Source organism: Ambystoma mexicanum, chromosome 2p (genome assembly GCF_040938575.1).
Source record: "Ambystoma mexicanum isolate Mex_15411 chromosome 2p, UKY_AmexF1_1, whole genome shotgun sequence".
In the NCBI taxonomy this organism is placed as follows: Eukaryota; Metazoa; Chordata; class Amphibia; order Caudata; family Ambystomatidae; genus Ambystoma; species Ambystoma mexicanum.
Window position 1 is genome coordinate 121,296,971 of NC_090923.1, and position 23,066 is coordinate 121,320,036.

General features: G+C 46.2%; 1 protein-coding gene across 1 annotated transcript in view; it reads right to left on the reverse strand.

Moving 5' to 3' along the window:
• Nucleotides 1-23,066, reverse strand: part of PODXL2 (podocalyxin like 2) — a 586,345-nt gene that overhangs the window by 86,502 nt on the left and 476,777 nt on the right. The window contains exon 5 of the mRNA XM_069643373.1: nt 6,298-6,454. Within this exon, the coding sequence (XP_069499474.1) occupies nt 6,298-6,454 (157 nt within the window). The remainder of the gene's footprint in view (nt 1-6,297; nt 6,455-23,066) is intronic.

The window sequence follows — 23,066 nt, forward strand, 5'->3', positions numbered from 1 at the left end:
ATGTACAGTAGAGGTAAGTGTGTGAATTTATGGGAGGGTAGTGTATAAATACAATAGAGATCAGTGTTTGCATTTACAGGAGTGTAGCGTATATATGTACAGTAGAGGTGAGTGTGTACATTTATGGGATGGTAACATATAAATGTACAGTAGAGGTGTGTGTGTGAATTTACGGGAGGGTAGTGTATAAATGTACAGTAGAGTGAATTGTGAACGGTTAGTGTGAATTTACAGAAGGGTAGTGTATAAATACAGTAGAGATTAGTGTTTGCATTTACAGGAGTGTAGCCTATATATGTACAGTAGAGGTGAGTGTATGAATTTATGGGAGGGTAACATAAAAATGTACAGTAGAAATAAGCGTGTGAATTTACAGGAGGGTAGTGTATAAATACAGTAGAGATCAGTGTTTGCATTTACAGGAGTGTAGCCTATATATGTACAGTAGAGGTGAGTGTGTACATTTATGGGAGGGTAACATATAAATATACAGTAGAGGTAAGTGTGTTAATGTACGGGAGGGTAGTGTATAAATGTACAGTAGAGGTTAGTGTGAATTTACAGGAGGGTAGTGTATAAATACAGTAGAGACTAGTGTTTTTGTTTACAGGAGGGTAGTCTATAAATGTACAGTAGAGGGGAGCGTGTGAATTTACGGGAGGGTAGTGTATAAATGTACAATAGAGGTGCGTGTTTGCATTTACAGGAGGGTAGTGCATAAATGTACAGTAGAGGTGAGTGTGTACATGTATGGGAGAGTAGTGTATACATGTACAGTAGAGGCGATTGTGTGAATTTATGGGAGGGTAGCATGCCAGTAAGACTGAGATTCTACTCATCGGCACTCCCACTCCCTCCTTCCCTGCTGCTCTCTGGCCGGCCTCACTGGGCCCTCTTCCTACTCCTACCTGCAAGGCAAAAAACCTTGGGGTCATCTTCGACTCCACACTCTCCTTCTCTCCTCACATATCCGACGTATCTAAGAAGTCACACTACCAGCTACACCTCCTCAGAGGTATCCTTCCTTTCCTCTCCTTCCCCCAGAAGCTCACTGTCTCTAGAGCCCTGGTTCTCTCTAAGCTGGACTACTGTAACAGCCTCTATCTTAATCTGCCCGCCTCTACTCTCCGCCCTTTGCAACTCATCCAGAACAGGACTGCAAGACTTGTCCTTGGCCTCAAGCCCAGGGACCGTATCTCTCCAGGACTGAAATCACTACACTGGCTCCCAGTGACTGCGAGGATCAAGTTCAAAACCCTCTGCATTGTCCACAAGGCTGTCTGGGGCCTTGGGCCAAAATACCTTCAACTCTCTCTTCCTAAATATCTTCCTTCTCGAGCTCTTCGCTCATCCGCCTCCAACTCCCTCAGGGTCAGCCGCTTCTCCAAACAACGAGTTGGGGGCAGATCTCTTTCCACTGCAGGGGCCTCCCTCTGGAACAGCCTTCCTACCTCCCTGAAACTTGAGGAGAACCACCTCCGGTTCCGGAAGCACCTCAAAACCTTCCTCTTTGCCTCCGCTTTATCTCCCCCTCTCCCCTGCTAATACTACTGAAACTGCACTGAATCTGCAACTGGGCCATTCACCGTTCTCGGCCCAGCCACTCTCCCCTGCACTGCCTCCACGGCAACCCCTGCACTACGGGACTGTGTCTGTATCCATACAGCCCCCCTTCCCAGCACTTGTCTGCACTTACCTCGCACTTGCCACCAGCTGGCCCTTGTTATTTATCCTGTATGCTGTATGCTTATAACCCTGTACTGCACTTTCCCCTCTCCCTTTCCCCCATGCACTTTTCCCTTCCCCTCTACCCTTGCACTTGCGCGATCTGAATGACACCTGGCCTAGTAAGATCGTTGTCTGTCTCCCCTTGTTCCCCCCCCCTGTCTCGTCGCGCCTTGAAACACTTGTGTATAGGCGCGTTACAAATGCCTTATCATATCATATCATATAAATGTAAAGTAGAGGTGAGTAGTTGAATTTACAGAAGGGTAGCGTATCAATGTACAGTAGAGGTGTGTGCATTTACTGGAGGGTGGGGTATAAATGTACAGTAGTGGTGAATGAAATTAGGGAAGGGTAGTGTATACATGTACAGTAGAGGTCATTGTTTGAATTTACCTAAGGGTAGTGTATAAATGTATAGTGCATGTGGTGGGTGTGAATTTATGGGAGAGCAGTGTGTGAATTATGAATGTACATGAGAGGTGATTCTGTGAATATACACGATGGAAGTATCAATGTACAGGGGAGGAGCATGTGTGAATCTACAGGAGGGTAGTGTACACATGTACAAATGCACAGGAGAGTATAGGGGATGTATTTATGGGAGGGCAGTGTAGGAACGCACATTATCGCGGATTGTGTATTTTTACCAAAGGGTAGGGCATGAATGTATAGGAGAGGAGAGCGTGAATTTACAGGAGGGTAGCATGGGAATGTACAACATACGAGAGTGTGTAAATTTACAGGAGGGAAGTGCATGAATGCACAGCAGAGAAGAGTGTGAATTAACAGGAGGGTAGGCATGAATGCACAGCAGAGAAGAGTGTAGAAATGTCCACGGGGTGGTGCATGAATGCACAGCAGAGAAGAGTGTGTGAATTTACAGGAGGGTAGTGCATGAATGAATGTACAGCAGACCAGAGTGTGTGAATTTACAGGAGGGTAGCGTATGAATGTACAGGAGAGGTGAACTTGGAAATTCTTTCCTTTTTCTCTGGTTGTTAGGTTGTGAAGCTGATTTGGATCTTGAACTTTTGCACAAAGCACCACTATGTTTCAGGTGAAAGGTGCATTTTAGGAATGTTAAAAACAAACGACAACAAAAAAAAACAGCAATAAAAATGTTATTGTCTAAATCCCGCTGTAATCTCTTCAATCTATTTAATCATCCATAATTTGCTTTAATTCCAAACTCCCCTGCAATTGCTTTACTTCCCAGATTACTTCTCCGTTTAATATAGTCATTCTTGGTATTGGCCCTCATTAGGACCCTGGCGGTAAGGGGTTTACGCCAGCGTTAGCTGCGCCGACCCCTTACCGCCAACTACGAGTTCCCAAAGCGCCATGGTCACTTTTACGCCCGCTTTTTGCGGGCGTAAAAATCCATGGCGCTATGGGACCTTGGTGTTAATTACGCCACCGTAATGTACGGTGGCGTAATTAACGCCTTCCCCACTCCCATTGAGCCCTATGGGGCCGAAATGGGAATGGGGAAGGGTAAATGGGTCAATGGGGACTTACCGCCCCGCCAACCTCGGAATGGGGCGGTAAGTCCGCCATCCGCCATGGCGTAAACGGACTTTACGCCATGGCGGAAAAGTCCGTCGATGGCGGAAAAAATCCGCCAGGGTCGTAATGAGGGCCATTGTCTTTAGCAGTGACCAATACCCTTAAGCTTTCATCTCCGAACATGAATGTTTTCCTTTTGTGATAGATACCTGAAGGATTATTTTACATGTGTTCTCTATAATAATTAAGATTGTTCTATTGCCAGAGGGTTCTATATTAAAATAATCAAGATGAATTAATGTGCATGGAGCACAAATAACTTTATAAGTCTTTGAAGCATGTCTCTATGGTGTTGTAGATGATTTTACAACCACAGCGGATTATAGGGTGTATACATCTAGGATGTGAAAGAACAACCTATGGCCATAGGATATAGAGGGGTGTATACGTGTATGATTATAAGAACTATTCTCTGTACATGGGGTATAGAGATGTGTGAGTATGTCTAAGATGATGAAGGTTGTTCTATTACCATGGGATATATAGGTGTATACCTTTTTGATGATGAATATGATCCTATATGCGTAGGGTGGAAAGGGGTGTGTACATGTATGATGATAAGGATTAAGCAATGGCAAGGGGGTATCGAGAGGTGTTTGTGTGTAATATATGATACAACAGGTTATTTATAACGTGTTTAATACCCAGAGGCGAGCATGTTGCCCCTGAGCTATCCTCCCGAGACCCGTATGATGACAGAGATGACTCTGTGGCCATGGTGTACAGACTGGTATATACATATATGACAACAGAGATAATTTTATGGCCATGTAGTACAGAGACATGCATATGTCTATGACAATAGAGATGATATATGGTCATTGGCTATATTTATTTATTTATTCATATACCGGATGAACAATGCTCTTGAGATAAAAATAAGAATGTACAATAGATAAGAAATCTGATTTGATGGGAATCAATGAGCTTCTTACAACGGGGTGAGTTTGAGGAACATTCTGACCAGGTTATAGAGGGGAGTAAATGGAACAGTCACCGGGGCAATACATAAGTAGACATACATAGATTAAGGAGAATGAACATTGGACATTTGTAAGTGTAAGTAGGCGGTACGGCCAGCTGTGTTCAAGATGTGACCATGATGGGTGAAGTGCTAGAGTGGAGGGAGAGGAAATGAGGGACAGAGGCAGGTTAGAGGCAAGGGACCGGAAGCGAGAGGAAGCACAGGGAGGACGAGGAGCCATAAGGGTAGTCGAGGAGGCAGAGATTATGCTATAATTTGTAGAGTTGGATAAAGGAGGATAGATACAGCAGTGCCTTACCGTGGATAGATTTGTGAACCAAAATAAGACTTTAAATCTGGCCCTATTTTGCATCATCAGCCATCCAGCCTGGTGATGGTACGAGGAAGTAGGTGTGAAGTGAGGGATTTCAAAGAGAGTCATGGTAGTGAAGTTAATGATCTTGGCTAGAGGACAGAAAGCATAGTTGGGGAGACCGAAGAGGGTATTGCCACAGTAGTCCAGTTTAGAGAAGACCAGAGTGGTTCATAGATACTTGGCAGTGTTGAAAGAAAGGAGGTGCTTGATATTTAGGAGGCTGAAAGTTTCAATTTTGGAGATGAAAGTAGAGAAGTTGTAAGAAGGGTCCTAGATAACGCCAATGTTTCTAGCTGAAGAAGAGTAAGAGAGAGTGTCTGGTGGGAACTGGATAGTCAGAGGAAGAGATGCAAGAGCTTTTGGCAGGAAAGAAGAGCACCTCTGTTTTGGTAGAGCTTAAAATCAGAGAGTACATAACCATCTAACATCTAATGGCAGAGATACAAAAAATGAAATTTTGATAGATAGATCAGAGGAGAGTTCTGGAAAAGAGAAGAAGATGTGGGTGTCATCTGTGAAGAGTTGGTACAAGAACCCAAAAGAGGAGATCAGTGCCCCAAGAGGAGAGGTGTAGAATATAAAGAGGAGTGGACCCAAGACAGAGCATTGTGGGAGTGAGTTGAGAGGTGTTGTTGCTCCAGGAGACAAAGAATTGGAGAGGTGCAAGGTAGGATTCAATCCAGGCAAGGGCTCAATCGTGAATCCGAAAAAGAAAGAGTATTAAGGAGTTTAGAGTGATCAACCGTGTCAAAGAAAGCAGACAGATAAAGAGAATTAGGATAGAGGATACGTTGGAGTGCTTAGCAGAGATTATGACGTTGGACACATTCATGAGAACAGTTTCCATGGAATGACAGGAACGGAAACCTGCTTGAAGGGGGTCTCGAAGGTTGTGGATGTGTAAGAAATTGGTAAGACGGTTGAACACAACCCTTTTGAGCTCTTTAGAGTAGTGCGGAAATGGAGACACAAGGTGAAAGCTAGCCGGTAGGTTTGGGTCAGCCCTTTGCTTTTTTTAGTAGAGGGGGAAAGCTAGCAGAGTTGAATAGTTAATCTAGGAGAGAGGCCACTAAAGGGGTAATAGACTTGACAAGCTGACAAGCAAGAGGGTCTGATGGGGAACAAGAGGGGTTATCCTTCATCAGTAGACATAACCCTTTGTCAGTATTATTTTGACAAAAATGGGAGATAGAGGCAGAGGATGATGGTAGAGTAGGTGGAGTGTAGGAGGAGGGAGGTGTACAGATGGTTCTATGGCCATGGGGTATAGGGAGGTGTATATCTCTATAATAATAGAGATGATACATGGTCGATGGCATATAGGGAAGTGTATATGTCTATGACAATTAGGGATCTTTCAATGGCCATGGGGAATAGAGAAGCGTATTGATAATAGAGCCGATTCTATGGCCATAGGTTATAGGGAGGTGTATATCTCTAGGACAATAGAAATGACATATGGTCATGGGGTATAGGGAGGTGTATATATCTAGGACAATTAAAGATGATTCTGTGGCTTTGGGGTATAGTGGGGTTGTATACTTTTATGACAATGAAATTCATGGCCACCGGAATGCAGAGGTGCCTGCTGTACATATCAGCGATTGAATGCCCATCCATGGGCTCAGGCTTTTCTCACAATGGGCACATATTTAACACTCACCCTGTTCACCAACTAGTGTCATCAGCAGATGCCTATCATTCTCATTGGGTTTGCTGAGGGAAATCACCCAGGATTCTTGGAGTCTGTCATTTTTCCTGGAGAGGGCATCCTCCACTATAGACAACAGCTGCTGCCCCTTCTGTAGCCGGAACAACTCCTGTATGTAAGAGAGACAAGATCATAAGAGCAGTGGCAACTGGTTCCATGCCCCTGATGGGCGGCCAATTAGCAAATGCCTATACAGCAGAGAAAATGAGTTGAGGAAGAAAATGCCTTCAGACTTCACAGAATGAAAATGACAAAGCGCAGAGTTTTGGGAGATGTTTTCTGAAAAAGGTTCATCGAAGTTTGAATAAATGGCTCCCGGCTTATGTACAGGCCTCTGTCTAAAATGGGTCAGTACGAGCAAAGAGGAACACTTCCACAACTTAAAGCAAGTCTGGCAAGCTTTGGCAAGCTTTGGCAAGCTTTGGGCCTCATGTTTGCACAACCTCAGAATATAGGGTCAGAGAAACAAAATGAAACAGGTGTTCCGATGCAGGGCCTTAAAACTCCCTATAACTGCACTTATCATTGCACATGGAAATCTTTCACCCTAGGCAAGAGGGTTAAGCTGGTACAATGGAACTTGCCTATGGATGACGTCTTCTGCCATGGGCAAGGCAGAGATCACCTGGCTTCCCCCGTTTAGTTCCGGCACTTAGTAAATAGCCATGGAGTCCCCCAAGGATCGAGCATATCCCCCTTCCTTTTCAACATTTACATGGCTCCTCTTACGGACAAACACAGACACTTACCTGCTGCAGCTGTGTGGATGACGCACAAATCACCTTCAAAGTGATCATCAATAATGAGACACGCACACCCCTCACCAACTGCCCTACACAGGTGGAAACATGTATGACCACAAACTACTTGTAACTGAACCCACACAAAACAGCAATTGTGATCGTCTCAACCAACGAAGCACGAGAGGCTGCCAATACCTTGCCCTATCGTAATGGGTGCCTACCCAAACATTTCAAAGGTAATCAGGAAGGATCCTTATGGACACGGGAGGATAGCTCAGAGGCAACCCGCTCGCCTTGGAAGCAAGATGATGCGGAGCATCACAGGTTCGATCCCGGGTCTGTGCTTAGAAACCTTTGGGTATTAAGCGCGTTATAAATAACCCATTACAATTACAACAGACACATCTTGGAATGGCAAATCAATGCATTAGTAAATAAATGTGTTTAGCATCTTCTCTCAGTTAGATGGGTCATGCCATTCCAAACTTCAGCACAGGACCTTTGTTGTCATAGCACTGGTTCCATCAAGAGTTGACTATGCCAGCAGCATATACCTCAGCATGCTGCGCTACGTCGCGAAGAAGCTTCTGGGTATACGCAACACAGCAGCAAGACTATTGCTCAGACTCAACAGTAGAGATCAGGTCTCCAGCACGAAGAACTCGCGACTGGTTACTGTTTAAGATAAGAATCCAATTTAATGCATTCTGCATCAACCAGAGGACTCCTCAGGGTCCGGGAGCGACATTGTATTGGGAAAAGATGATCTAATGCCAACCCACAAGGATAATAAGGTCCAGCAACAATGTACCTACTGGAGATAACGCGATGCACCAGAGAGAAACACAGAGGATCGTTAGTTCCAAGATGGTAGTAATACTCTAAAACACGCTACCAAAAGAAATCTGCACAATGAAAGGCTACCTAAAATTCAGGAAAATGCAAAAGACCTGGCTCGTCAATGCCTAGTCAACTAAGAAATCACCCGGCAAATGCAAACCCTTCAAGATTTTCACGATAACCAACAACCTATACCAAGAACAAGGGAGCTACCCTCCGCTGACCCTCCACTAATCTCCAAGGGAAGATAAAACCGGCCCGCAAAATCTTCTGGCTTCCCCACCACCACTGTGCAACTAGTGCTACAGTAGAACGCTCACCCGTGGCCTCTACATGCATTCCAGGTCACAGCCACACCACACCGGGTCCAGGTGATCTTAGCGAAATCTGAAATAACGAAAACATTTTTGATGAACCTAAAATACTGAAAAGATTTAATTTGGGTGGTCCCCCCGAGCTCCTGTTTCCCTAGGTCTATCCCAACCCCATCTCCACCCGTTTAAATCCCGTATGCCATCACCCAAACATATTTGTAATACAAACGTTGGTGTTTTTTGGTTCGTTAAAAAAGTTCATTGTTATTTGAAATTCGTTAACATCACTGGATACCACCACACCTGGTGTCATCTTATCCCTGCCACATCTTACATGTAGGATTCAACCATGTGGCACACCACACGCTGCACCAACTCCCTACTGCTGCCCGACTACCTGTGGAATACTAACAAAAAACAACATGCGCTCTACTGTAGCGTAGTCCACCATCTACCAACCCAGCCCACTAACCATTCGAATGCACACAAACCGAACACACGCAAGCGAACAAAGGGACTCCGACACAGGTTTGTAATACCTTCTCACTAGACTACAAACAACAGCGTGCAGCACCCTAAAACCAGTTTCCATACAACCGCCCCAGGGCAATTCATCCTAGAACTAGGGTGACACTAGCTGTGCTGTGTAGACACAAACGCCTCGAAGCTCTTAAAGAAAACACCTAGAAAGTCATATGCATGCAGAGCGCAGTGGACTTCCTGTCTACACACATCAACACAAGAGCACAGCATAATTGTACTTTCCTCCTCACCCCAGTTCGCCAACCCACCCCCCCCCAGGCACTTTCTGAGCTGCTAGAGCGCAAGTGGACTACACACACGTCAGCAGTGCACGGCACACATCCAAATATGGCAGCATAACATTACATACCCTTACAATGCAGAGTTGTTTGAAGAACATATTGTTACAATGAAAAGAGTCAATTTTTCAACCAGAAGCAAAGAAGTTGCTCATTTAAAGATCTGTAGAAAATATCTAAATAGTTATGATTACTGGAGTTTGGCAATATTCACATTGTGGCTGCGATTGGTTTTCTGCTGCCAACTATTCTTATGGGTGGGAGAACAAGGCCAGGCTTTTGTCATTGTGTCTCGTGCAGAGGCGTAGACAGGGTAGGGCCTGAGAGGGCAAGGCCCACCCAAAATGTATAAATGCCCACTCAGCAGCACTGTGTGGGCATTTACAGATGTCATAGTCACTGCGGTGGGCCCAACTATATCGGCTTCAGGCCCCGCTTGTTAGACAATCCTGACTACGCCTCTGGTCCAGTGGGCTTCCGGCTTCTTCAGCAATAGCGCTCTCAATAATCATCAGGACATCACAAAGGGCGACACAAATCTGGAATGGCTGGGTTTGACAGAGACCCTTATCAAATCATGCAACAGCAACATGTGCACCCTGCACGACCAAATTCACAATTTGCAACGCACCCACAGACCAACAAAAGCAACCGGGCACCATCTTGCACAATCAGGGAATCCAACCACAACAATCTCACATCTCTGGCACCATCAGTCTAAACTGTATTCACATCACACACACATTCACAACTCACAAGCCTAAGCCATTCCATACAACCCACTCTATAACACCAGCTCCATCACAGGACACAAATAAGTGAAACCACACTAGCAGTTCACTTTAAAAAAAAACACACACTGACTTCGAAGCCTGACCACTCAGGTACTCACATAGGTTATACAGTGATGAACTCGATTTTTAAAACTCAAGAAAAAAAGGTTTGTTTAGAACGACCGCTCTGAGACCGCTTAGAGTGGTCTTTCTAAATCAACAAGTCACACCCCTTGCTGCACACAGGTACACGCAGGTGCCGACAGGCATGGCTGGGCCGGATGACAGACGTCATGTGCGTGTAAGGCAAGTGTGTCTGTGTTTCAGTGCAGGGGTTGAGGAGGAACGTGTGTAGCGTGGAAGGGAGAGGGTGGGGGAATGTCTTTAAGGTTGAAGGGAGGGGGCAGTGGAGCAAAGGTCAATGGGACCTCTGGTCAAGAGCTGGAGGTAAATTAGGCACACCACTGCCAAAAACAGCCGGTATCCCCAGCACCAGTATTCCCGGTGCTGGTAATACCAGCAATCCCCCCATGGAGTCCTATGTGACTCCATGGAATGGGGATTAACCAGGCTTGCCGGCACTTGGAATTGGCTGGTAATTCTGACAAAGTTCCGGTAACGGTAATTCCATTTGGTGGTATCCTGCCAGGTTTCCCGGGGGATAACCCCAGACTTTTAATGAGGCATGTTATTTCCGCACCTGCAAACCCATAATGCAGCCCATTGTGTGCGTCTGTGGTGGGTTTGTGGGGGGTTGTTTTTTTGCGCTTAATGCCCTGCCCTTAAAGCCCTGGCCCCCAATTCAAAGGGCTCTGTGTCAATGTGGGAGAGGGTAAGGGTTTTTGGGCGAGGTGGGATCGTCTTGCAGAGGTAAATTGTCATAGTTCCACATTTGAAGGCAGCACAAAATCAGCTGAAAAGAAAAAGTATTTTTTGTGTGCAGACCTCAAAATGCAGAATTATCGCATAGAACCACTCACATCCCACTTCAATATGGTGGCAGGCAGCAAAACCTCGAGAAATCCTTCCTCAGGGAAACGTGGCCATGGTGAGGGCATGCTATGCTTGTTTCTTCGATAACCGTCAGTGCCAAAATGCCATGGGCACGGTGAATATTGCACTTTACAGATACTCCCTAACGTATGACCTTGTGCAATTAGTATTACCAGAAATTAGTATCACATACCAAATGGATGGCCGTGAGCACTACACAGCAATGAGAACCAAAATCGTCATCCAAATGGCATAGAACTCCCTGTTCTTTCAACGTTGCTCGATTCACCGAGTAAGTATTTCCCCAGACTGAATGGTTTTGTTTTCAGCATTTAATATGTATGAGTCTCTCTTGTTGATTGTGGACTTGAACTTGTGCTTTTCACATTAATTCCAGGCATATATGAGCTTCAGCTAATGTGGCATGTACATTTCTCTCTATGGCCCTCATTACAACACCGGCGCTAAACCATGGTGCTATGAGCACCATGGTTGGTGCCGGTGTTGTAACGGGTCCGCCATGGTTCAATGGGGAATTACCACCCCATTCCAAGGTTGGCGGGGCGGTAATTCCACATTGAACCATGGCCCTTCCCCATTCCCATTTTTGCCCCATAGGGCTCAATGGGACTGGGGAAGGCGCTAAGTACGGTACCGCAAAGGGACCTCGTAGTAAGGCGCTAATGGGTTGACGGCACCGCAGCCTTTTACGGCGCTGTTAACCCATTAGCGCCAGGGTCGTAATGAGGCCCATCATTTGGATGACGATTTTGGTTCTCATTGGTGTGTAGTGCTCACGGCCATCCATTTGGTATGTGATAATAATTTCTTGTTTAATTCTCACTGTATTTTCTATTTTCTATTCAGCAACTCAGTTTTTGATATCTTTATTTGTCTAAACTAGGATTTTCCGGATTTAACTTGACTGCCATTGTGTGCGGTAAAACCACCGCCTGTGCTACCCATTTCACCTGATGACTCATGGGTTATCTAATCGGAGTGGTTATCTCGTTTGGTACACTTGCACCGTTGGACACTTCCCATGCTCACGTCTCATTGGATTATGATCCCTTTGCTACTTCTATTGGTTCCAGTCCACGCTTTGTTTTTCTAGCTCTTTGGTCCTTTTCTTCTTTCCTTCCCCATTACGGCTTGTTGTCTACTTGCTTCAGTTCCTTCTGGTGATGCATGCTTGAAACACATGCGGGTTGATTTCGGTGTTCTAGCCCAATACAGAGGGCCCACTCTAGTTAAGTGGGTATGATATCATGAATCGCTATAATCATTAGATCATTGTTACTGACATGCCTTAAGTCATTGGGCGTCATTACGACCCTGGCGCTAAGGGGTTAGCGGCGCCGTAAAAGGCTGCGGCGCTGTTAAACCCTTAGCGCCTAATTACGAGGTCTCTTTGAGGGACCGACCTAAACGGCTGGTCTGGACCAGCCGTTAAAGTAGGGACCCGCAAAGGGACCTTCGAGGTAATTACGGTACCGCAATTTGCGGTACCAGAATTACCGCCTTCCCCAGTCCCATTGAGCCCTATGGGGAAAAAATGGGAATGGGGAAGGGCCAATGTTCAATGGGGAATTACCGCCCGCCAACCTTGGAATGGGGTGGTAATTCCCCATTGCACATTGGTGGACTCGTTACAACACCTGCAGCAACCATGGTGCTAATAGCACCATGGGTTACCGCCAGTGTTGTAATGAGGGCCATTGAATCTACTAAGTAGCAAATGTTTGCTCAATGTAATTTTTTCTCTTGTTGCTTCAACCGCCTGCGCAACCTTTGCCCCTCCCTCTCAACTTGACACGTGGTATGCGATGACTCTTTTATTCTTCATTTGATTCATCCATTGTGTGTATTATGTTTTATGTATTATGTCATCATATGATTTAATGTTCTGAATTTATGATTTGTTTTGATCATTCAGCCTTGAAGACGGCCTGTGTGTCGAAACACGTGTCGGCTGTTCATGACCTAATTAAATATACCTTCATTTCTTTGTTACATTATTGTAATGGTGTAAAGCGCATTACCTTCCCATCCCTCATCAGTTCTCTTCCTGATCTCCCCTACCCTGTGTCGATCCCACTTCATTCTTGGCAACCTTCTCCTCCTGTCCACCTTCACCATCTGATGTCACCACCTCCTTTTGACCCTCTTAGCTCTCACTGCTTCCTCTTGCCCGCAACAGCTGCAACCTCGCCCCTTTCCACCATTCGTCCCTCCTCTGATTCTTTCACCCCTCTGCAGGCGTCAGCCTCCTGAAAACATGAGTCTTCTGCTCCCATAGTCAACACTGCCTGGCTGGGACTGGGTGTTTTATAGTATGCTCCCTCCTTCCCCTGGGTCTTCAGCCATGGTTGATGATTTGGTGAGTAATTGGCAATTCTCCCTGAGTGAATCTGGGGCTATTTTGGGCTCAAGGGGCTGGGCCAAGTCAATGATGGGCCTGCCTGCCATCTTGGGTTTTAGTCTTTCTTCCCTGACCTCCCGGATGCGGCCCATGATGTGATGATCTCTTTGATGTTTCCAGTGTCTGGTTTAAAGGCTGAGAACCCACTAAGTAAGCTTTTGCAACACTTCGTTAACCCCTTCAGTGCCAGGCTATTAGGCACGTCTATGTAAAAAGGACAAGCATACTCGTCCTTGGCACACTGAGCGTGTGAAGAACATCAACAGTGTATCCCCGGTGTGAGAATCACGTGCCAGGGGACAATGCCTCTGAAATGCTTCCGCCACCGCTGAACTCTGTGGTAGTCACATACTGGCAACATTGTATCTGCAGAATCGCAGGGTTCACTGTCATCCGGCAAATTCTCTGAGAGGAGCCCTTTAATGGACTGGGTGAAGTTGCAGCATTAACCATAAACTCATTAAAGGCGATGAGTGCAGAAAAACCAGTTCCTCTAATGGAAAACCCTTTCATCCATGATGTAGCTTTCGGTCTGTCCAGGGTGAGCTTCAGGCTCTCTCATTTCGGGAGGGGCTGTACCACTATTATCTTGCAGGGTCTCACAAGGGATTTCAGCAGGGAAAAACGTTCAGGACAGGGCTACCCTACTGGCCTAGAGGGGTGGGAAAAATCTGAACTCCCAAGACTGGCCTGTAGTACACCACTGTGAGGGTCACCTGCCCCGGATCCAACATCCACTAGCTGTGGGTTGGTGCTCAGCCACTTGGTCGGCACCTTCCCAGTCCCAGGAACCAGATAGGGAGCTTCATTTTACAAGCATTGTCAAAGCCAACAGTTATGGCTTCTGTGTGGGCATTAGATAGACATTTACCAGGCATGGCCATAATGGTACTACCGGGCCATCAGATGGAAACACCTGTGCAATGTTGAGAGTACATGGTCATATGGTGTCCATGCATAGCAAATGTCTATGCAATGCACACACAAACGCCAACAAATTTTAGCTTTGCCAGGGCTTGGTTTTAGCAGGACTTGAGTGAAAAGAATGGATGTGAGCACACACAAATTGCCTGTAAATAAGTGACAAAAGGGACACTTGGTTCAGCATTTTATTACACAGGTGACTCCTTAAAAATAGCAATCAAGCCATACATCCTCAGAAGACTGCTTCAAAATAGCATTGGTGGGCTCTACACAGCACAGATCCTGATGTTAGTGTGTGATAGGGAGAGCTCAACGAAGTCCAATGGGGGTGCATTTTAAGCAGGGAAAGGCAAGCAGCGGTTGGGAATAGCCGTGGGCGAACAATGGGTGTGTGAAAGGTCAAACGTCCACAAGTTGGGCGTCCCTCCTCACATTCTCATCCACCTCACATCTGTGTTCCAGTGCAACACATTCACCTTATAACAGCCAAAAATAAAAAGTACATACATTCGCAAGTTATTGTTCCCAAGGCAACCAATCTCCAACCACAATTATGCTCTGCTCATGTTGTCAAAAGTTGTGATAATTGACGTGGAAAATAGCCTTGTGAAAATAATCACTGTTTCCCATCTGGAATTCGCTTTGTGTTGATCCTTTCCTTAATACGAAAGCAAAACTCATCATAAGCGTTCCAATGGACTGCTCTTTTTTCATGGCTATTCTTGTTCCCCGTCAGCTGTGGGAACTGTGCGTGTTTACAGACATGTAGGGCGTCATGTAGGGCGTCATAAGCAGCGCATGGGGGTGGCCGAGTTAGAGCTAACTTGGAAGCCGTGACAGCTAATGTTTTTTTCGGTGAATAACTGAGGTTTCTGTTACAGAGGGTTGATAGTAAACGTACTGAGCATAGCACAGGGCACAGAGGTTCGAATGCCGGATCCGCGCTTAGAAACCGAAATCAGGTAGGTGCGTTATTTAAAAAAAATAAAAAAAATACTACGGTTTTCTCTCCTCCCCCAATTCTTTACAGAGCGCTAGTACGCAGTGGGTTAGGCCTGGGCCCTTCGCACTGTTGGGACACAGCCTACAGGGCCCCAGTGTTAAAGTGCACACATATTGGTAATGTTGGGTGGTGTTACTTGTCAAACAGGCAGCCTCTTCATTGTTTTCAAGTATTTATTTGACTTTTTCTTTCACATGTTAAGCAATCCACTGCTGCCAACTGTGCCAGGAAGACGGTTTTGAAAGACACCGGACCCAGCACACGTAACAACTACAACATTAGCACTTATAATGATGGTTTGTGACTTTTCACACGAAAGGGTCACTGAAGAGGGTCGTTCCCCTTATCCCATTTCTCATTATTTGCCGCCTGCTGAGCAGCCACTGACAATAGGAATATCAATCACAGCTCCAAGGAGAACAGACATCATGTTATTTATTTATTTGTTTTATTTCTAGAGCGCTGGAACAGGGTCCGGTGGCATTGGAGCGATTAAACTAAACATACGACACAGAATATCAAAATGCAGTGCGAGCCAGATAGGGGGGGAAAAGAGCAAAGGTTCAAACTTCATTCATGAAACTACTATTCCAGCGATAGCTCGACAGGAAGCTTTGATGAATCCGCAATCTGTGACATACACCTGCAGACGCAATACTAAATTGTGGCTCCAGAACAGCGACAACTAGCACCACGTCCTGCTCCATCTTTGCACTGCTACTTAGCCACCACCCTGCATATGACGTGTATATACTTACCTCTGTAAATACTGTACATTTTGTAAACAGAGTACTTACCTTCATATGATGTATTCAATGCCGCCTTTTATGTCTGCTGTAACCATAAAACATGCGCCCAGATGCCCGAGGGGAAGGCGCACTTTACAAATAAAGAAATAGAAATTGCAGAACTGCCAAAACCAACCTCACGCCACACGAGGGTGCATCTATGTGGGTGGGGGGAGGGAGGGTACGCATCCCCTGAAACTCCCCCCTGCCAATGTGCCCATTGAACATGGCCCGATCCCCAGTGAATCCCATTGTACCACTATGTATACTCTGTAGCCATGCCTGCCAGAGACTCTGCCCTTGGCATGGTCTTCCGTTATTGACGGGCCCGTTGTTAGCACCCTCCCCATTCCCATTGAGCCCTATGGAGGCTTGAATGGGAATGGGGATGTACCGGGTCCGGGTTCCTTGAATGAGGAATTACCAGGTCCTCCGAGGTTGGAATGGCCCAGTAATTCCTCATTCGAGGAACCCGGACCCGGTAGTCGGTAAGGTGGTAGCCATGCCGCTAATAGCATTAAGGGCATGGCTACCTCCAAACTCGTAATGAGGCCTAAGGACTCTGTCATGCAATGCGGATCCCTCTGCGCCTTTTCCAAAAAGGTGCAGAGTGATGTTTTGGTTTTCTGCACGTTTTAAAGTGCTTCCCATTTCTGGATATGCTTTAAAAATGCACAGAAATGCCCTCTGGTTTGCACAAATGTGCAAAGGGAGTTGAAGGGGGCATTTCAATGTGGGTATTTATGCCAATGATGCAGAAGCGCATCTCATCATTTGCGCTCAATATGGTTTGGCGAGCCTACCCCTTAGTCTCCTTTGGTTAGTGGAGACAGTGCAGGCCTATCCTGTCAAACTCTGCATGAGTTTGGCAAAGCGCAGTAAACCACAGATTATTGTAAATAAGAAGTGTGGGGTGATGCTGTGTTGTAAAGTGCTGGGTTTTACGGTCTGAACATTTTTATTATTGCATGCATATGTTTTATCTTTTCATTAATATGTTTGCTCTTCCCTGAGTAGGTCCCTTCTTCCCCCATACCTACCCATTCCTACTCCTCCCTTGAAAGCTTGGTCTGCAAGCTTGGCATATCTCCTACTTCCTCTTTGACCATTGCCCCTATCTACAGGCCTCCAGCACCCATCTTCTCTTTCCTTTTAGAATGGGCCGATTTCTCCTCCTCTCTCCTGACCCCCACCTCAAAACTCCTCCTTCTGGGTGACTTCAACATCCACCTGGATTCTTCAACCACAACCTACACTCTCTTCTGGGACCTATGCACCTCTCTCTCCCTCTCTATTCTCCACTCTGGTCCTACCCGCTCAGCTGGACACACTCTTGATGCCTTCATCCATATTGATATTTTGCTCTCTATACCTCTCTCTCCCCCGCCCTCTCTCCTGGTCGGACCACTCCCTCCTCTCCTCCCACCTGGGACTTCTCGGCTCTCTAACCAAACCTCCCCCAGCTCTGCCAGCCTTGTTTGTGGACATCCATCAGATGAAACGAGTGTCAGTTACTGCTTTCGCTTCCACCTTCAGCCCCCTCCTCCCACTACCGCCTCAACTATTGACTCTGCTCTCAACAATCGTCACCTCGCTATCACTAACACTCTCAATATTCTTGCCCCTGTCATGAGGATCCGTCGGAAACCTGCCACCAAGCGTAACACTGATCTGGCAGCCCTGAAACACGAGTGCTGATCTGCTGAACGAAAGTGGCAGACCACGAGCTCATCCTCTGATAAACTGACTTGTCGCCTTCTTCAAAGGCAATATTGTCTCTCCTCTAAGAAGACGGCTCACATCCAGGCCCACATCTTTGGAGCCTCTAAAAACACTGCTCAACTCTTTAAAAATCTGCAGGGAACTCGCCATTCCATCTGCAGTGGCTGCGTCGCCTCTTCCCTCCCAGGCCATCTGCACTGGTCACACACTTCACTGCTAAAACTCAGGACATCCTGAGTTCTCTCTTATCTTCCCCCCACCCACCTACCAACCTCAGCCCCTCCCCCTCCCCATCCACTCTTTCTTCCTTCGCTCCTATCACACCGGACAAGGTCAATAGAGTTGGCTGCTCTATGAAGGTCTCTTCCATACAGGTCTTGCGCTGTTCTACCAGAACTATTAAGAACAACATTGGCTCCCTTGCCCCTACATTCACTGATTTCTGTAATCACTCTCTTGCAACTGGGTCTTTTCCCTCTTCCCTCAAGCACTCCCTTTTGCGCTGTCTCTTGAAAAAGCGTTGTGCTGACCCCTCGTGTCCCGCTAACTACCACTCCATCTCTATCACTCCCTTCCTTGGGGAACTTTTGGAGAGGTTGGTCTTCCCTCAACTGACACAGCACATTGAGCTTGTTGGTTGCCTACACTACACTTCAATCTAGATTCCGAGCATCCAGAGGCATGGAAACTGCTCTCCTGAACACCCATGAAGGATCGCTCGCATCTCTTGACTGCAACTCACCAGCAGTTCTCATTCTACTCCATCTCTCCTCTGCTTTTGACATGGCCAACCACTCCATCCTCATAAAGCGGCTCGCTGATACCCTTGGTATCTCAGAGCAGGCACTGGACTGGCTGACCTCCTTCCTCACTGACCGTCCCTCCTATCCTGGGTTCTTTCTCTTCATGCACCTTTATCTTCACTTGTGAAGTTCCACAGGGCTCTAACCTTTCACCTTGGCTCTTTAACATCTTTCTCGACCCTCTTGCTCTGTGAAAACAAGGAAATAATATGAGGCAGGGTAACCGAAAAGGAAACACACCAAACACAGGTTACAAAGGAACATACAAATTACTTTATTTTATACTGAATCCAGTTACAAAAGAACAGAACAAAATTCAGATAGCTATCGACCCTCAGTACAACACAGCGAACTCCGGCGTGCTTCGGTGTGCTCAGTGAGTGCAAATATTCATAGAAACAGTCAGGCTTTTATACATTTCTCCAGCCTGATGTCCAGCCTTTCTTCAGGTTAACCATTCCATAAATAAGTTACTGCTCTAGGGTCCCTTGCCAGGTCAAGTCTAGTTCATCTTAGGTTTATACATTAACAAGAAGAAATGGTAATAATGTATGCTCTAGGCCTAACATTACAATTCAGGACTTAATTTATACAATATAGTTAAGCAGGTGTTCTCATTCAATTATAGATCAGTTTCGGTGACACAGGTAATCCATTACACACAGGTCAGCAGAAGGACAAGGTCTCAGCTCATGACCCTAACAAGTGGCCTGCAGGCAAGTTATACATTAGCTGTACAGAGGTCGTGACAATCAAATTCTGTGCTGAATAACATAGGCTACCATTTTAGCTCACATGGTGACTTTATAGAGCAAGAAAACCTAAAATGGCGGCTTGACCCAAAAAGACAGTTTTCATGGTTTCTAAGGTCAGGACCTTGCAATGCGAGTTTATTCACATGTAGTTTATAAGCAGCTTGTTAGCAGCTTGGTGTAGGCCAATATACATATATTCATAGCAATAGGAGGCACGATATAATTTCTAGTTTGACAAACCCTCCTTTTGGCCTATGCCAAGTGCTAAACTACTTCTGATCTCCCTGCAAATAACTCCATGTGTCATCGTCCATACACCCTGAATAGCTGACAGAAATATCTATCGCCATTAGATCTTTTACTAAGATCTCTTTCAGTACATACTCCTTAGAGGTTTTATCCGGGGCATACACTTTATGTCCTATTGTACCTATCGCCTGAGCGCAACATCCCCCTACCATTGAACATATACTTGGTAGACATTGGATACAACAACAAAGAAATAGCAGAATTCCCAAAATAATCAGCAAGACTGAAAGCACTTTCCTACCCCAAGACCGCAAAATGTCCCAGAACCAAGCGCTAAGATCCCAATTTCCCTCGGGAACATGCACTTCTGAACTAAGAATGTGCAGATTCTGTATTGCCTTAAAAATAGTTGGGGAGGAATCCGGTGCAAAAACACAGCAAGCGGACCCCACTAGTTTACATACTCCACCACTTTCAGCCAGAATGACATCTAATGCCATCCGGTTCTGAAGCGCTACCAATCTGATCGCTTTCTGCTCTAAAGTCATATTATAGAGTATATCTGTGGTCCGGTTGATGGTTCTCTCCAGTACTCTCGCTAGTTTCCTGATATCCTCGGAATTCGCTATCTGCCCAAAAGAATGGAAGGAATAATTTCGCTACATCTCCTAAAACCTGTGCTGGAGTGTCGCCATTCTCGTCCCGCCGTGGACGAGCCTTCGAAACCTCTAAGTACTTGCTATAAACACCCCAGGTAACAGGATTCCTAGATAACAAGTTCCCTGCCAATCCCTGGGCAACCATGGAAATGCTACATTACCGCAAACAAAATAGACTGGTTCGCCTACATACAAAGGTCTGTCTTCCCCAGTCAAATTTGCAACGTTGGCACAACCTTTAAAATCTCCCATTGACCGGGTGCCATTCCTCTGGATGCAGAAAGAAACTGAATCGAGGCTATGGTTAACAGTATAAGAAAGAGGCATGGCATCCTTATTGCCTATCGGAGCCATTTTAAAGGAAATCAAAGATTGGAAAGGACGAGACAGTCTATCAGAAGGCCTAATAGAAGCAATATTGAGCTTACTCCTATTTGCTAAAAGCGAGCATCCCAGGGGAGTCAGAACACGTTTCTCGAAACTATTCAAATTAGTTCCATCAAAGTTCCCCGAGATGCTATTGTTCCATCGGCCAAAGAACAGTGCTCTAAGTGAAGCATAACAAGCAGTTGTCAAAGGTAAAGGGTGAATATACCAACCTAGCCCCTTATCCCCATGTTGCAGTAAATGTGAGCAGACCCAACAGTTAGTCTTATTAAAAATGGCATGTGTTGCATTCATTATAAGCAACAAGGTATTATTGTGATACTTCTGTCTATGCTGTGAGTCCCTAGGTGACAGAGTATGCAAATGTACAAAAGCTGTAGGAACAGTGGGTACAATTTCAGTCGGCAGCAAAGACTCTAAAGGATGAGTTTCTTCAAAATATCAAAGGCCTAAAACAGTGACTATTATAAAACCAAATATTATCATAAAAACACAGCAATACGTTTTCGTGGCCCAGGCACATTGTTCATTGTCTGAGTTGGTCACCCCCTTATTGATAAGTCCAATACGAGCAGCAGCGGTGGCGGTAGCAGGCATTGTAGATTTTCAATTGACGACCCCAATGTTCGTTGCTGGCGACACTACGGTCGCGCAGCTTCTTTGTCCTTCCACAACCCCTAGCCAACAGAATCCCCTTCCTCAACTTTTTGGGCAAAAGCAAGCCGTTGATGATCCTTTCCTTCCTTGAATGCACAGCCGAACCGTGCCGTATGTCTATCAGATGCACAGCAAAACCGTGCCGTATGTCTATCTTCGTTGTATCTTGTTGTGCCTGGTATTGTTTGATCCGAGAACAAGATGTCGTCACTTCCCGTTGGAACCAACGTATCAGAGGTAAGTGAAGTTGGAACAGCAATTTCCGGGAGCAACATTTTCAGAGAGTGCAGAGACAAAATGGCAGCTTCCCCAAGCCTCACGGGCTCAGAAAGATTCTCCGACGCACTCTCAGTGCTACTCACTGCTTTGGGATCATTGGTTGCAGCGTTAGCGAGAGGTTCTGTTTCTTCTGTAACGTGTGGCACTGGGTGAGGAAGTTTCTTGACATGCGTCGCGTGGATCCAATGCTTCTGGCCTGCGAAACGCACCGCTGTTTGGGTGACCAGCAGGACCTGGAACGGGCCCTGCCACCGAGGTGCAAGGCAGGAAGATCGGTCAAAGGATTTGACCGAAACCCAACTTCCAGGTTGTATACTGTGGCCTGGGCCCTCGTATCGCGCGGGTAAAGCGTCTCGTACCTGGTGATAAATGAAATACAGGTTTTTAGTCAACTGGCTACAATAGTCTGAAAGCAATACATTTTCTACATTCCTCAATGCCCTAGGCTTCGGAAGACCCCAGATATTGGCAGGTCTCCCCATTACCACCTCAAATGGAGAGAGCCCAGTCTTAGTTTGAGGGGTTGTACGCATGGCTAGTAACACGATCGGTAAGGCATCCGGCCATTTTAGTTTGGTGCCAGCACACGTCTTAGCGAGCTTGTTTTTTATGATACCATTGTGTCTTTCCACTAATCCGGCGCTCTGAGCATGTCTGGCCGAATGGAATTGTTTGTCAATTTGCATTGCCGTACATATCTGTAGAATTACAGCAGCGATAAAATGCAGACCATTATCCGACCAGATAACTCTCGGCAAACCGAACCGTGGGAAGAATTCCTTTAACATGGTCTTTGCAGTGGTCATGGCTGTAGCGTCTTTAACAGGGAAAGCCTCGACCCACTTACTAAAGGCGCAAATGACCACAAGGTCATATTTTAGATTGTTACATCGCTCCATTTTAATAAAGTCAAAGTGAATCACTTCAAACAGGACAGAAGGAGGCCCAAAGCTACCTCTTGGAGTTGCTGTCCCCTTTCCCACATTGGGCCTCATTACGACCCTGGCGGAAAGTGACTGACCGGACCGCAACAGCGTAAATAGCGTTTCCGCCATTGCACGAAGGAGCAAAGTGCGGCCAATCACGACCCATCGGGCACGAGCATTACGCCATGGCGGAATCCGAAAGGCTGCGATGGCGGAAATGACCCCAAAACGGCCCTTACCGCCGCCGTACGCTGCACCAGGTGCAATACCGCCACCCATCTTAGCGGTCACCGCAATGAGCGGTCACCGTAACGAGCGTGCACCGCAAATTACGGCCACCGTAAATATACGGAAACGGAAGTAAAAGCATGTGGCCGGAACGGGAAACAGCACGCCGCACAACTATAAAATCCGAATCCCAACACAACCATAAAAAATCCGACCCTGACACACATCCCAACCCGTTAGCAACCCCAGTTAAAAAAATAAATATGGGAAAGGTAGCCAAGAAAGCGTGTGACCGCAAGCGGCAGGTACACTTCTCCCGAGAGGAACTGACCGTGCTCACCGAGACCCTCCAGGAAAATTCCGCCGTCGTCTTCTCCAGTCAAATGACCAGGACGGCCCTTGCCAACAAGAAGGCCATATGGGCCCTGGTGGCAC